Source organism: Cervus elaphus, chromosome 30, assembly GCF_910594005.1.
Source record: "Cervus elaphus chromosome 30, mCerEla1.1, whole genome shotgun sequence".
Lineage (NCBI taxonomy): Eukaryota > Metazoa > Chordata > Mammalia > Artiodactyla > Cervidae > Cervus > Cervus elaphus.
In genome coordinates, this window is record NC_057844.1 from 4,166,197 (window position 1) to 4,179,846 (window position 13,650).

At 38.6% G+C, this 13,650-nt stretch overlaps 1 protein-coding gene across 6 annotated transcripts in view; it reads left to right on the forward strand.

The window, feature by feature from the left end:
• The window catches only part of DIAPH3 (diaphanous related formin 3), a 530,827-nt gene that overhangs the window by 145,372 nt on the left and 371,805 nt on the right, over nt 1–13,650 (forward strand). For all 6 annotated transcript variants that reach the window (XM_043892388.1, XM_043892390.1, XM_043892386.1 and 3 more), the window contains 2 exons: nt 10,509–10,583; nt 10,666–10,735. In XM_043892388.1, coding sequence (XP_043748323.1) covers nt 10,509–10,583; nt 10,666–10,735 — 145 coding nt within the window. The remainder of the gene's footprint in view (nt 1–10,508; nt 10,584–10,665; nt 10,736–13,650) is intronic.

Consider the following 13,650-nt stretch of genomic DNA (forward strand, 5'->3'; position numbering starts at 1 on the left):
TGGTGAAAAGCTGAATGAGTTTCCCTTCTGACTGGTGCAAAGTAGGCACATTCCCTTTTACACTCTTAATCAACTAGAAGTTCTAGCCAGAGCAATGAGGCCACAAATGAAATAAAATACATATGAATCAGAAGGGAAGAAATAAAATTGTCCATTTTTGGAGATGACATGATTGTTTACACAAAGTTCAAGAACTAATTTGAACTGAGTTCAGCAGGATTGCAGGATTCAAGATAAAAATCAATGTGTTTTGGAAGAGAAGAAGTTTCAGAGCTCTGCTGTACAGCCGTGGGCATGCAGCTGACAGGACTGTCCTATACGCTTAAATATTCTGAGAGTTGTTGTTCATCAGGCCCAACTCTTCTCGACCCCATGGACTTCAGCACACCAGGCTTCCCTGGCCTTCACCATCTTGTGAAGTTTGCTCAAACTCATGTCCATTGAGTCAGTGATGCCATCAAACCATCTCATCCTCTGTCGTCCCCTTCTCCTCCTGCCTTCAATCTTTCCCAGCATCAGGCTCTTTTCCACTGAGTCGGCTCTTCTCGTCAGGTGACCAAAGTATTGAAGTTTCAGCTTCAGCATCAGTCCTTCCAATGAATATTCAGGACTGATTTCCTTTACGATTGACTGGTTTGATCTCCTTGCAGTCCAAGGGACTCTGAAGAGTCTTTTCCAACACCGCAGTTCAAAAGCATCAATCTTCGGTGCTCAGCTTCCTTTATGGTCCAACTCTCAGATCCATATGTGACTACTGGAAAGACTGTCACTGTGACTATATGGAACTTTGTAAGCAAAGTAATGTATCTGCTTTTTAATACAATGTCTAGATTGTCATAGCTTTTCTTCCAAGGGCAATTTTTTAAAAATTTCATGACTGCAGTTACCATACGCAGTGATTTTTGAGCCCAAGAAAAGAAAGTCTTTCACTGTTTCCACTGTTTCCCCATCTATTTGCCATGAAGTGATGGGATCAGATACCTTGATCTTATTTTTTGAATGTTGAGTTTTAAGCTAGCTTTTTCACTCTCCTCTTTCATCTTCATCAAGAGGCTGTTTAGTTCCTCTTCACTTTCTGCCCTAAGGGTCGTTGTCATCTGCATATCTCAGGTTATTGATATTTCTCCCGGCAATCTTACTCCAGCTTGTGCTTCACCCAGCTCAGCGTTTTCCATGATGTATTCTGCGTGTAAGTTAAATAAGCAGGGTGACAGTATACAGCCTTGACGTACTCCTTTCCCAGCTTTGAACCAGTCCATTGTTCCATGTCTGGTTCTAACTGTTGCTTCTTGACCTGCATACAGTTTTCTCAGGAGGCAGGCAAGGTAGTCTGGTATTCCTGTCTAAGAATTTTCCACAGTTTATTGTGAGCCACAAAGTTAGAGACTTTAGCATGGTTAATGAAGCAGAAGTATATGTTTTTCTGGAATTCTCTTGCTTTTTCTGTGATCCAACGGATGTTGGCAATTTGATCACTGGTTTCTCTGCTTTTCCTAAATCCAGCTTGTACACCTGAAAGTTCTTGGTTAACGTACTGTTAAAGCCTAGCTTGAAGGATTTTGAGCATTTCCTTGCTAGCATGTGAAATGAGTGCAGTTGTGCGGTAGTTTGAACATTCTCTTGCATTACCCTTATTTGAAATTGGGATGTAAACTGACCTTTTCCAGTCCTGTGGCCACTGCTGAGTTTTCCAAATTTGCTGACATATGGAATGCAGCACTTTAACAGCATCATCTTTCAGGATTTGAACTAGCTCAGCTGGAATTCCATCACCACCACTAGCTTTGTTCATAGTGATGCTTCCTAGGCCCCACTTGACTTTGCATTCCAGGGTGTCTGGCTCTAGGTGAGTGATCGATCACACCATCGTGGTTATCTGGGTCGTGAAGATCTTTTTTGTACAGTTGTGTATTATTGCCGCCTCTTCTTAATATCTTCTGCTTCTGTTAAGTCCATACCATTTCTGTTATTTATTGAGCCCATCTATGCATGAAATAAATGTTCCCTTGGTATCTCTGATTTTCTTGAAGAGATTTCTTGTATTTCCCATTCTATTGTTTTCCTCTATTTCTTTGCATTGATCACTGAGGAAAACTTTCTTTCTCCTTGCTATTCTTTGGCACTCTGCATTCAGACGGGCATATCTTTCCCTTTCTCCTTTGCTTTTTCCTTTTCTTCTTTTCACAGGTATTTGTAAGGCCTCCTCAGATAGCTATTTTACTTTTTTGCATTTCTTTTTCTTGGGGATGGTCTTGATCACTGCCTCCTGTACATGTCACGAACCTCCATCCATAGTTCATTAGGCACTCTTGTCTATCAGATCTAATCCCTTGAATCTGTCACTTCCACTATATAATCATAAATGATTTGAATTGGGTCATTCCTGAATGGTCTAGTGGTTTTCCTTACTTTCTTCAATTTAAGTCTGAATTTTGCAATAAGGAGTTCATGATCTGATCCACAGTCAGCTCCCTGTCTTGTCTTTGCTGACAGTATAGAACTTCCTCAAAGGGTATATTTTTATTATCAGTTTTTTTCACCTGAACAAAGTGATATGTTGTATTTCTGTATGCTAGCAATTACCTGTGGAAAACAACACTTTTTCACTCCTCAAAAAAAAAAAACTCTATTGTAAGTTTAACAAATTATGTATAGGATTTATATGCTGAAAGCTACAAAATTATGATGAAGGAAATCAAAGAAGGTCTAAATAAATAAAGAGATATCCTGTGTTCAAGAATGAGGAGACCCAGCTCTGTTTGCTTCATTATTTGGGTTTTAGCAGAATTCATTTCCAACAGCCCTGGGACTGGCATCCAGGTTTGCCTGCTAGCTGTCAGTTTAGACTTGTCTCAGCCTTTCAGATTCCACCAGCCTTTCTTGCCTCATAGCCCCTTCCTCCATCTTTACAGCCTTGAAAGGCAGGTTGAGTGCATCTCAAGCTGTGAATCTCTTCTTCCATATTCTCTCTCTAACCCATCTGGGGAGGGTCTCAGCTTTAATGAATTATGTAATTATATTTGGCTCTTCTGTTTAATCTAGTTTCCCTATTTTAAAGTCATATGATAGTAATCATAGCTCTGTAATTAGTTTCTCATTTCCTGTGTAAGGCAATGCCTTGCTAGCTTTTGGTGTTAGGACATGACCGTCTTTGTGGGACAGGAGTGGGGCTACTCTGCCTGCCACATATGCACCCTGGAGTGGCCTGTCAGTACCAGTCATTCCTTCACGTGCTGGGTCAGCACCAAAGTCTGGGGATGTGCAAGTCTCTTACATAGAGTAGTGTTTGCATATAATCTATGTGCATTCTCCTGTATACCTTAAATCAACTCTAGATTACTTGTAATACACAATACAGTATAAATTAGGCTAGGCAAATTGGTGTTAATACAACAGAAAGGCTATATAAATAGTTGCTATTTATGTGGCAAGTTCGTCCTTTGCCTTTTGGAACTTTTTGGAATTTTTGTTTTTTCAAATGTTCTTGTTCTGCAGTTTGGTGAACTGGGGGATATGGAGTGCTGACTGTATATAGGTTTTACACAAGATCCTTCTTACGTGTTTGTTACAAGATCCTTCTGATCCAGCCACTTGTGCTCGGCATAGGCCTTGCCTTTTGTATTTAATGGTTTTGCATGTGTTCCCTCTGGCTTAGCGACTTCTGTTTCTTTCTGTCACTGATTCGTTTAAGACTCAGGGCAGACTTCAGCCTGTTTGACCCCTGGAGAGGCTGATGCTGCTGCACCTCAGCTCCTTTGTTGCCATGATGATAGTGCTACTTACATTTTGGGAATAATTTTGCTTGACATTTGTTTTAACCAGTAGTCTGTGAATTTTCTCAAGGGCAGAGAACATGTTTTTTTCAGCTTTGTATTTCTCATTCATCCGGTCCCATCACTTCATGGCAAATAGATGGGGAAACAGTGGAAAGAGTGGCTGACTTTATTTTTTGGGGGCTCCAAAGTAACTGCATACGGTGACTGCAGCCATGAAATTAAAAGACACTTACTCTTTGGAAGGAAACTTATGACCAACCTGGACAGCATATTAAAAAGGAGAGACATAACTTTGTCAACAAAGGTCTGTCTAGTCAAGGCTATGGTTTTTCCAGTGGTCATGTATGGCTGTGAGAGTTGGACCATAAAGAAAGCTGAGCGCCGAAGAATTGATGCTTCTGAGCTGTGGTGTTGGAGAAGACTCTTGAGAGTCCCTTGGACTGCAAGGAGATCCAACCAGTCCATCCTAAAGGAAATCAGTCCCGAATATTCATTGGAAGGAGTGATGTTGAAGCTGAAACTCCAGTACTTTGGCCACCTGATGTGAAAGGCTGACTCATTTGAAAAGACCCTGATGCTGGGAAAGATTGAGGGTGGGAGGAGAAGGGGACGACACAGGATGAGATGGTTGGATGGCATCACTGACTCGATGGACATGAGTTTGGGAGAACTCCGGGAGTTGGTGATGGACAGGGAGGCCTGGCGTGCCGCGGTTCATGGGGTTGCAAGGACTTGGACACGACTGAGTGACTGAACTGATCAGAGTGCAGTGCCAAGCACACAGTGACCCCTCCTAACGGCTGGCTGACTTGATGAGTGAACGGTGGTTTTAGTAGCGGTGAAGCATCAGCCTTGGAGCAGCAGTCAAGTCCTAAAGTGTGATGTAGGGCAGGGACTCAGGTTCATCATTCTTGCTTCAGGATGGACAAGTACTAGTTCTGGGATCAGAATCAGTGTTTCTGGCGTGAAGGCTGGGACAGGCTCGGTGATGCTGCATGGAGTGTGTCATCACTTGCTGCCTTTTTCTACATGTATCAAGTTAAGGTCAAGAGCCTGGCCATTGGCAGACCTAGATGCTGTTTCAGGCAACCTTAACTTCTCTTAATGTGACCCTTGAACAGGATGGATTTGAATCACATGGGTCCACTTATAAGTGGAGTTTTTTCGGTTGCAAACACTATTATACTGCACAATCTGAGGTTGCTTGAATCTGCAGATACGGAGGAACCCCAGATATGGATATGGAGAGCTGACTGTAGTCATACACTGATTTTTGACTAAGTGAGGGGTCAGTGACCTTAAGCTGTGTTGTTCAAGGGTCAACTGTATAAAAGTGGGAGGTTCTTCAGCTTTATTCTAAAACCATTTGAGTGCTTAGTCTGTGCCAGGTGATTTAAACACAAATAAGAAATGCTCCCTATCTGGTAGGTTTATTCCACCTTGATAATCCATGATGTGTTTGTCTTTCTCTTCTTTAGAGCGCACTTGGGAAGAGAGGTAATAGCTTTTGTCTGTAGGAAGCATAATAGATAGTGCTTTATTCCTTTGGCCAGGAAGTAAATTTGAGACCTGATTACCATTTTTGCTTTATGAGGTGACTGTATTTGTTTGATAAAGCCAAAACTACACCAGAAACTACTTTGCACGTTTGATGTCATCCTCTGTCTGGAAGCATTAACAGTTTCAAAGCCTAAGCTTCTTTGAACATTTAAAGGTGGTTTGAACATTTAATCTAAGACCAGATGCCCCTCTCCCTCCTCTTTTTTTTTTCTTCTTCTGTTAGTATTTCACCTCTTTTTTTTCTTCTACATTGAGATCCTTCTAGGAAGTGCTAAATGGTAATACACTTAGAAGTTTTTCTTGAAGCAATTAAAAGAGAAGAGTTTGGTATTTCCTGTCATATGATTTTAAGAGGTAGCTTTTGTGTTAAATTAGTGCTTAGCATGTTATTTTTTGCTGTTTTAAAGCAATTTTTTTCCATTGCAAATGTCATAGTAATCTCTGTCATTTCTATTCATGAATAAAAAGCACTTGCACAGTGCTTCTTCATCCATGAGTGCAAGTTTTAGTTAAACCACATGGTGCCCTATGACATTATGCTGACAGGCACAGAATAAATAGCACAGATTTTGTTTCCTGAAGATTGATTATTTATAGATCAGTTGATAATTTTTTTTCCAGGTTGCTTCTTACATTGATGATGAGAAATTTTTCACTTCTGTAGAAAGCTATGGATTTTAATAAACCTCTGTCAGGACTGCAGACCTACCTACTCAATATCACTTTTTCATCTTGAACATCTTTTCCAGCAAAGATAGGAAGTGATATTTACCCCTATTCTTAAAAATAACATTGCTGAAAACTGTAGGAGTGAGGGCAAAGCTTTTGAGGCAATGAGTTTGTGAATGATAACTTGTTAATACAACAATATGTTGGTCTTGCAAATTTTTAAGAAAAACAGGAAACTTTTTTATGCACATTTATTTTGCTTTAAACCATTACATATTCAGTAATTGCATTCACCAGCTTTCATTTCATGTTTAAATATTAGTGCTTCTTTTGTTATTAAGCATCTTAGCTTCCTCTCCCTGCATCCTGTCTGACTTGCCTTGTTTTTGATATGTTTTACAAAATGTAAAGTGTAGTCCGGCTTTCAGAAGGCTGTTGCCAGTGTCTCTGATTTTATTGTTGTTGATAAACTATATTCCCACCATGAGTTAAAGGCTTATAGTGTAAAGTAATAGGGTTTAGTGCTTCTTTACATTCAACTTTTATAGAAAATTAGTTCATGCGTAATACTTTGGCCACCTGGTGTGAGGAACCGACTCATTTGAAAAGTCCCTGGTGCTGGGCAAGATTGAAGGTGGGAGCAGAAGGGGACGACAGAGAATGAGATGGTTGGATGGCATCACCGACGCAATGGACATGAGTTTGAGTAAACTCCAGGAGTTGGTGATGGACAGGGAGGACTGGTGTGCTGCAGTCCATGGGGTTGCAAAGAGTTTGACATGACTGAGTGACTGAACTGAACTGAATATGCATGAGTGGGTATAATTTTTACTTTAATGACTCATATTCTACTTTGTAGAAGACAGTTATTTAGTTTGTCCAGAAATAGTTAATTTGAGAACTTCTGTGGATCTCAGTATTCTATAATTATATAGTTCTTATATTAGTAATGATACATTTTTGAAATAGCCCTGTTCTATTAATATTATTTATTAGTCAGGTTTGATTTACCTGGATTGATATGCTTCCTAGGTTTTATAGTGGGCTCCAAAATGAACATACCATGTGCATGTGTGTGTGTGTGCTAAGTTGCTTCAGTTGTGTCCGACTCTGTGTGACCTTGCGGACTGTAGCCTGCCAGGCTTCTCTGTCCATGGGATTCTCTAGGCAAGCATACTGGAGTGGGTTGCTATACCCTCTTCCAGGGGATCTTCCCGATTCAGGGATCAAACCGTGTCTCTCATATCTCCTGCATTGGCAACTGGGTTCTTTACCACTGGCACTATCTGGGAATTATGTGGAATAGTATCTTCTTTTCCATTAGTATAATTTTAAAATATTTGTATTTTTTGTTATAAGGCAGTTTTAGGAGTAGTAAGTTTATTTTCCATAATGATTGAAAGTGATAGCAGTATGAATGATCCTAAACCAATTATATTAGCTTTAGAATATTTTTTATGGGTATAGTTTTAAAAACAGAGATTGTTGAAAATTCACCAAGTTTTACTGTGAAGTACTAAGACTGGAGGGCGTGATGAGCAGAGTCTGTGCACATATCTTAGTGCCAGCTCTCAAAAAACCCTCAAATTACTTATTGTGTGTTTGATTTCAAGCTTCCATGCTGCAAGTGAAATTAGAATAAGTACAGAATAGGATGTCATCAAGGAGTTAAGTGGGATGTTATAGGTGTTTTCATGAAATGTGAAAGTAGATTTGAAATGACTACAAGTAATTTGTTAAGTGCATTCTTGAATTATTCTTATAGATAAGAGATGAGTAAAATAGTTTGAGAAGAGTCTGTCAATCTAAACAGCAGATTCTTTTTTGGGTATTGGTTAAAATCAAGCTGGTTTTAGAAAAGGCAGAGGAACCAGAGATCAAATTGCTAACATCCACTGGATCACTGAAAAAGCAAGAGAGTTTCAGAAAAACATCTATTTCTGCTTTATTGGCTATGCCAAAGCCTTTGACTGTGTGGATCACAACAAACTGTGGAAAATTCTGAAAGAGATGGACATACCAGACTACCTTACCTGCCTCCTGAGAAAACTGTACGCAGGTCAAGAAGCAGCAGTTAGAACCAGACATGAAACAACAGACTGGTTCCAGATAGGGAAAGGAGTACATCAAGGCTGTATATTGTCACCTGCTTGTTTAACTTATATGCAGAGTACATCATGAGAAACGCTGGACTGAATGAAGCACAAGCTGGAATCAGGATTGCTGTGAGAAATATCAATAACCTCAGATACACAGATGACACCACCCTTATGGCAGAAAATGAAGAAGAACTAAAGAGCCTCTTGATGAACGTGAAAGAGGAGAGTGAAAAAGTTGCCCTAAAGCTCAACATTCAGAAAACTAAGATCATGGCATCCGGATCCATCACTTCATGGCAGATAGATGGGAAAACAGTGGAAACAGTGACAGACTTTATTTTTGGGGGCTCCAAAATCACTGCATATGGTGACTGCAGCAATGAAATAAAAAGATGCTTACTCCTTGGAACGAAAGTTATGATGAACCTAGACAGCATATTAAAAAGCAGAGACATTACTTTGTCAACAAAGGTCAGTCTAGTCAATGCTATGGTTTTTCCAGTAGTCATGTGTGGATGTGAGAGTTGAACTATAAAGAAAGCTGAGTGCTGCAGAATTAATGCTTTTGAACTGTGGTGTTGGAGAAGACTCTTGAGAGTCCCTTGGACTGCAAGGAGACCCAACCAGTCCATCCTAGAGGAGATCAGTCCTAGGTGTTCATTTGAAGGACTGATGCTGAAGCTGAAACTCCAATACTTTGGCCACCTGATGCAAAGAGCTGACTCATTGTAAAGACCCTGATGCTGGGAAAGATTGAAGGCGGGAGGAGAAGGGGACGACAGAGGATGAGATGGTTGGATGGCATCACCGACTCGATGGACGTGAGTTGGGGTAAACTCCAGGGGTTGTTGGTGGACAGGGAGGCCTGTCGTGCTGCAGTCCATGGGGTCGCAAAGAGTCGGACCCGACTGAGTGACTGAAGTGAACTGAAATCAGAAACTGAATATTTGTAGTTGATTAAGTTATGTTCACCCTAATGGTTGTATATACAAATGAAGAAAACGGAATTTTTAAAGTAATATTTTTTTCATGCAAATATGTTATGTTTAATATTTATTCTTAACTTTCTAAGAAATGTACTATTGTGTGTTAAGTAAGGAAATGGCATTATGTCTTGGTATATGACTTAAATTTTTTTATTCTTAATAGCATCCTGCTTCTGATTACGGTTATTAACATTCTGTTTTTGAAGACTACTCCCCCACACTTGCATAAAATCATACATACAAACATATATACAAGCACATATATTCAAAGAAATATACATATACTTCATATTATATTTTTTCTTTCCCCCACTTTTTAGAAGATTAATTGTTACCATTATTTTATTTATTGTGCTAGGTTTTCCAGATCGGCACTGATTCTCCTAGGGTTGTTTTACTATAACAGGTGTGAGCTGTTGTCTGTTGGCAGAGTTATCCTAATTACATACCTGTTGTTCTTTAGTTGCTAAGTGAAGGTGTAAATGAAGTCGCTCATTTGTGTCTGACTCTTTGCAACCCCATGGACTGTAGGCTCCTCTGTCCAAGGGATTTTCTAGACAAGAATACTCGAGTAGGTGGCCATTTCCTTCTCCAGGGAATCCTCCCAACCCAGGGATCGAACCCACATCTCCTGCATTGCCAAGTGGATTCTTTACCACTAAGCCACCAGTGGAAGCCCCAGCTCCATACATACTGTGATTATATTAAGGGGTTTACAGAATGGAGGTGGTTGTGTCAAGATGGAAATACTCATTTAAAAATAATAATGAAGCTTTTCTTTTTTATGAAGCTTTTTAAAAAATATAGTCGAAGTTTGAAATTTTAAGAAATTGTTAACATGTATAAGGATGTATTTTAGTGATTTGGGAAATTCTCATAGGATGTGGTTTTTACAGTATTTTGACTAATTTTTTCAGTAATCGTTTTCTTTATGTAGACCAGAGTCCTCTCTCTTCAAATGTTGCTCCCTTGCCCAGTGTCTGCTCTTTGGAACAGTCCCAGACTGAGGCTTGCCCAGTGGTGAGCTGGTGAATGTTTAACTGCCAGCTTTCTGGGTGAGGCGGTGCTCTGACCAGTGGTGTTAGCCGCTTCTGTCGTGTCAGTACTTCCAACATGGCAGGTTTTAACTGCTCTTATGATGTCAGTGGACTTGGGGTATGGACGAGCTGGGCACGCTAAGCTCTCACAAAGCTGAGTGCAAGCTGGGGTCTGCATCCCATTGGCTGTCCCATCATTGCTGCTTCTTTCACAACTAAGATTGCGAATCATGAATACCTTTATATACAGTGTTATTCTTTTGTTGTATTTATGACTAGATTATCACAAGTACAAAATATTTGCGAGTATATATCATTATCGTGATATTCTAAACTAGAATACTGATTTAATATATGACTGTCGGTTTTTCTCTTTTTCAGTTGGGTGGAAAGCTTTGGACATGAGGGGCTTGGATTATTACTCGACATCTTGGAAAAGCTGATTAGTGGCAAAATGTAAGTATTGCTAATCATTATTTCTAGTCAAGCTACATTTGAATGTCCAATGATGATTCCAACACTGATATCTTTCATGCAGACAAGAAACAATTGTGAAGAAGAATCAGCACAAAGTCATACAGTGTCTGAAGGCCTTGATGAATACCCAGGTATGCACATAGGTAGCTGTATTGTTCTTTATTAGTTCTTACAGAAATTCTTATGAAGTAGAGTTATGTAATACAGAATTTGCACCAAAGTGATGTATTGCTTTGATAAGCTGTTCAGTATATAAGGGGAAAATATTGAATTGTGTTGTTTCTAGTTTTGTATGAAATATGTACTTGGAGATACTTGGGGATGAATAGACCCTCTTCTGCTGCTTCATCCTTCGTACACAGATTAATTTTCTTTTCCTTCTGTCCTTCCTCCCTACCTCGGTACCGTGCTATCTGTCTGCGTTTTGTTTCCCCTTTCTTCTTCCCTTCCTTCTTTTTTAATTTTCAAAAGTATAGCATGAATCAGCTTAGAAATCATACATGATTATTAAATATGATCTTCAGTAATACTTATTACCAAAGAATTAAGTTGGAAAAACTTAGTTTTTATAGTCTAGGAATTTAAATCTTTAATGAAATTAATGTGAACAGATGTGAATAGATCTTAGAGGTGGAGCAATGATGCTTAATGCAAGTGCAGCTAATGCTTGAACAATGCATGTTTGGACTTCACTGGTCCACTTACGTGAGGATTTTTAAAAATAAATACATATTTGTACTGTAAAAGAATTTTCTCTTGCTTATGGTCTTTTTCAATAGCATTTTCTTTTCTCTACTTTATTTAAAAAATATATAATGCATTTAACATACAAAATATGTTAATCGACTGTTTATGTTATTGGTAAGGAGTCAAGAGTAGGCTAAGTGAGTAAGTTTTTGGGGAATCAGATATTATCCTCAGACTTTTGACTGCCTGAGGGGTTGGTGCCCCTAGACCCTGTGCTGTGCCAGGGTCAGCTGTCATATTGAAACCCAGTATTATGTGGCGGATCTGCAGTCTGAATGTTTAAGGAGCATACGTTAGAAGAGAGAAATGGTTTTGCCCTGTACTGAAGTTTGGTTTCTCTAACAGTGTTTCCTTTCTTTCATACTGTTAATTGCAGAAGTTAGCTCTGTTCCGGGATGTGTCTCTAGCTCTAACATATAAATGCATCTACCTCCTGATCGTATGCAATAATGATAGGTGTTTTCGTTCATTAGACAGTGGGAGAGGAAATTTTACCTATGGTAGATGATGATGTCTGTTTTATAGCAAAACTGTATACTTCTGATAATTTTTAAAAATTTGGTTTAAAAATAAATTCTTAGAGAACTTCATACTTAAGTACTTATTAAATTATTAACATTTACTTTTCTATTGATTAAATGCAGCAAATAGTTACATTTTCTAATTATTTTTCTTACTGGACTATTTATGAATTTTTCATCGTTTTCTGAAGTCTAAATTTCTGTTTTTAGCCAATGAAATATTTTTAACCTCCCTGCTTTCTTCAGTCAGATATAATTTCAGGGAAAATTTCTGTTACAGAAATCACAGCCCCTTTCTATATTGAACTGATTGGTCTGTGAGAGTTTGATTTTAGATAGATTATGTGGCTTTTGTAGAGTATGTGTTAAGAGTGAATTAATAAGGGAATCAAACTATTAATAAGGAGTTTCCAGACTGAGCCTGTAATACTTGCTGTGGCGGTGGTTAGGGTGGGGGTCGGGGAGGGACCTCCTAAAGTAGGAATATGAATTGGAAACTTCAGTGGTGAAGGCTGAGCAGAAAAAACTCAGGGATGTTTTTTAAAAACCAAAGGGGTATTTGAATCATAATTTGAATTTGAGAAGAATGTCATGGTTAAAGTGAGGGGTTATATAGGAGATAATATTCTTACTTGGTTTGAGATCAAATTGGAAAGAGAGTAAACTTTATGTGTTTATATTCTAATTAATATAATGTGATTTAATTGTTATAGTAGTGGATCATTTTGTTTCTAGTTTATGTATATATAGTTTATGTATATACATTAAATATATTATCATTTGCATTTATTGCTACCACTTATGCTGATAGAGTTACAAAAACACTTTAATGATACTTGGAATTAGTATTATAATGTCTGAATTATAAAGTTAATTGTATGTGAGATTTTTTGGTTAAATTTTTTTTTCCTGTACCTACTCTGAAATCTGTATAGAAGTTAATTGAATGATGAAAAATACAGTCTTTAAGAGAAAAAACAAGTATGATACCTTATTTGGTGCTAGTAATTAATTATATAATTGATATTATGAGCAAATCTAATAGCATTGCATGCAGTTAAATAGTAAATTGAAGTTTATAGTAGTTTTTAACTAGAAGAAAATTTTGATTATTTATGAGGAAATAAAAGCCAAGATAGCTTTTGGTGTGTTTCTTAAGGCACTCAGCTAGCTTGCCTTGTTCCTGAGGCCAGTCTCTTCCTCTTTGCTGCTGGGACTAACTCATTGTGGATAGTTATTCAGCACCAGTGTTCATGTGTTAGACATTCTACACAGGATTTAGGGGATTCGCCTTCCCCCATCGAACACAACTTGAGTGGCCCGAAATTCCGTTAAGTAATAATGGGCCTCAAGTAGAATGCAAGTGGAACTTGGCACTGGTTCTCAGTTTAGAACGCATGTGTTTTCCTATAATCTGGAGTGGATCTTAGACATTCAGTGGAGAGACCTTCTCAGACCTTCCACAATTTGCCATCATCTCTCTAACCTTATAGTAGCCTTTATTTAATGCACTTTAAATGCCAGTGCTGGTAAGTTGACTGTTTCTCTCACAGTCCGTGGGTTTTGTTTTATGTTTCCTTTTTTAAAAAATAATTGAATGAGAATAATTTTATAGTAGTCAGCAGTTCAGTCTTTAGCTCTAGATACTCAGTTGTGGTAATCTGGCCTCATTCCAGCCTCAAAACAAGCACCGTCCAATGTTCTATTAGCAAAGTCAAGAGAAAATTGCCTGTGAAGAAGCTTTGAGTTCACAGGATGCTGGTCGGAACCAGGAGATC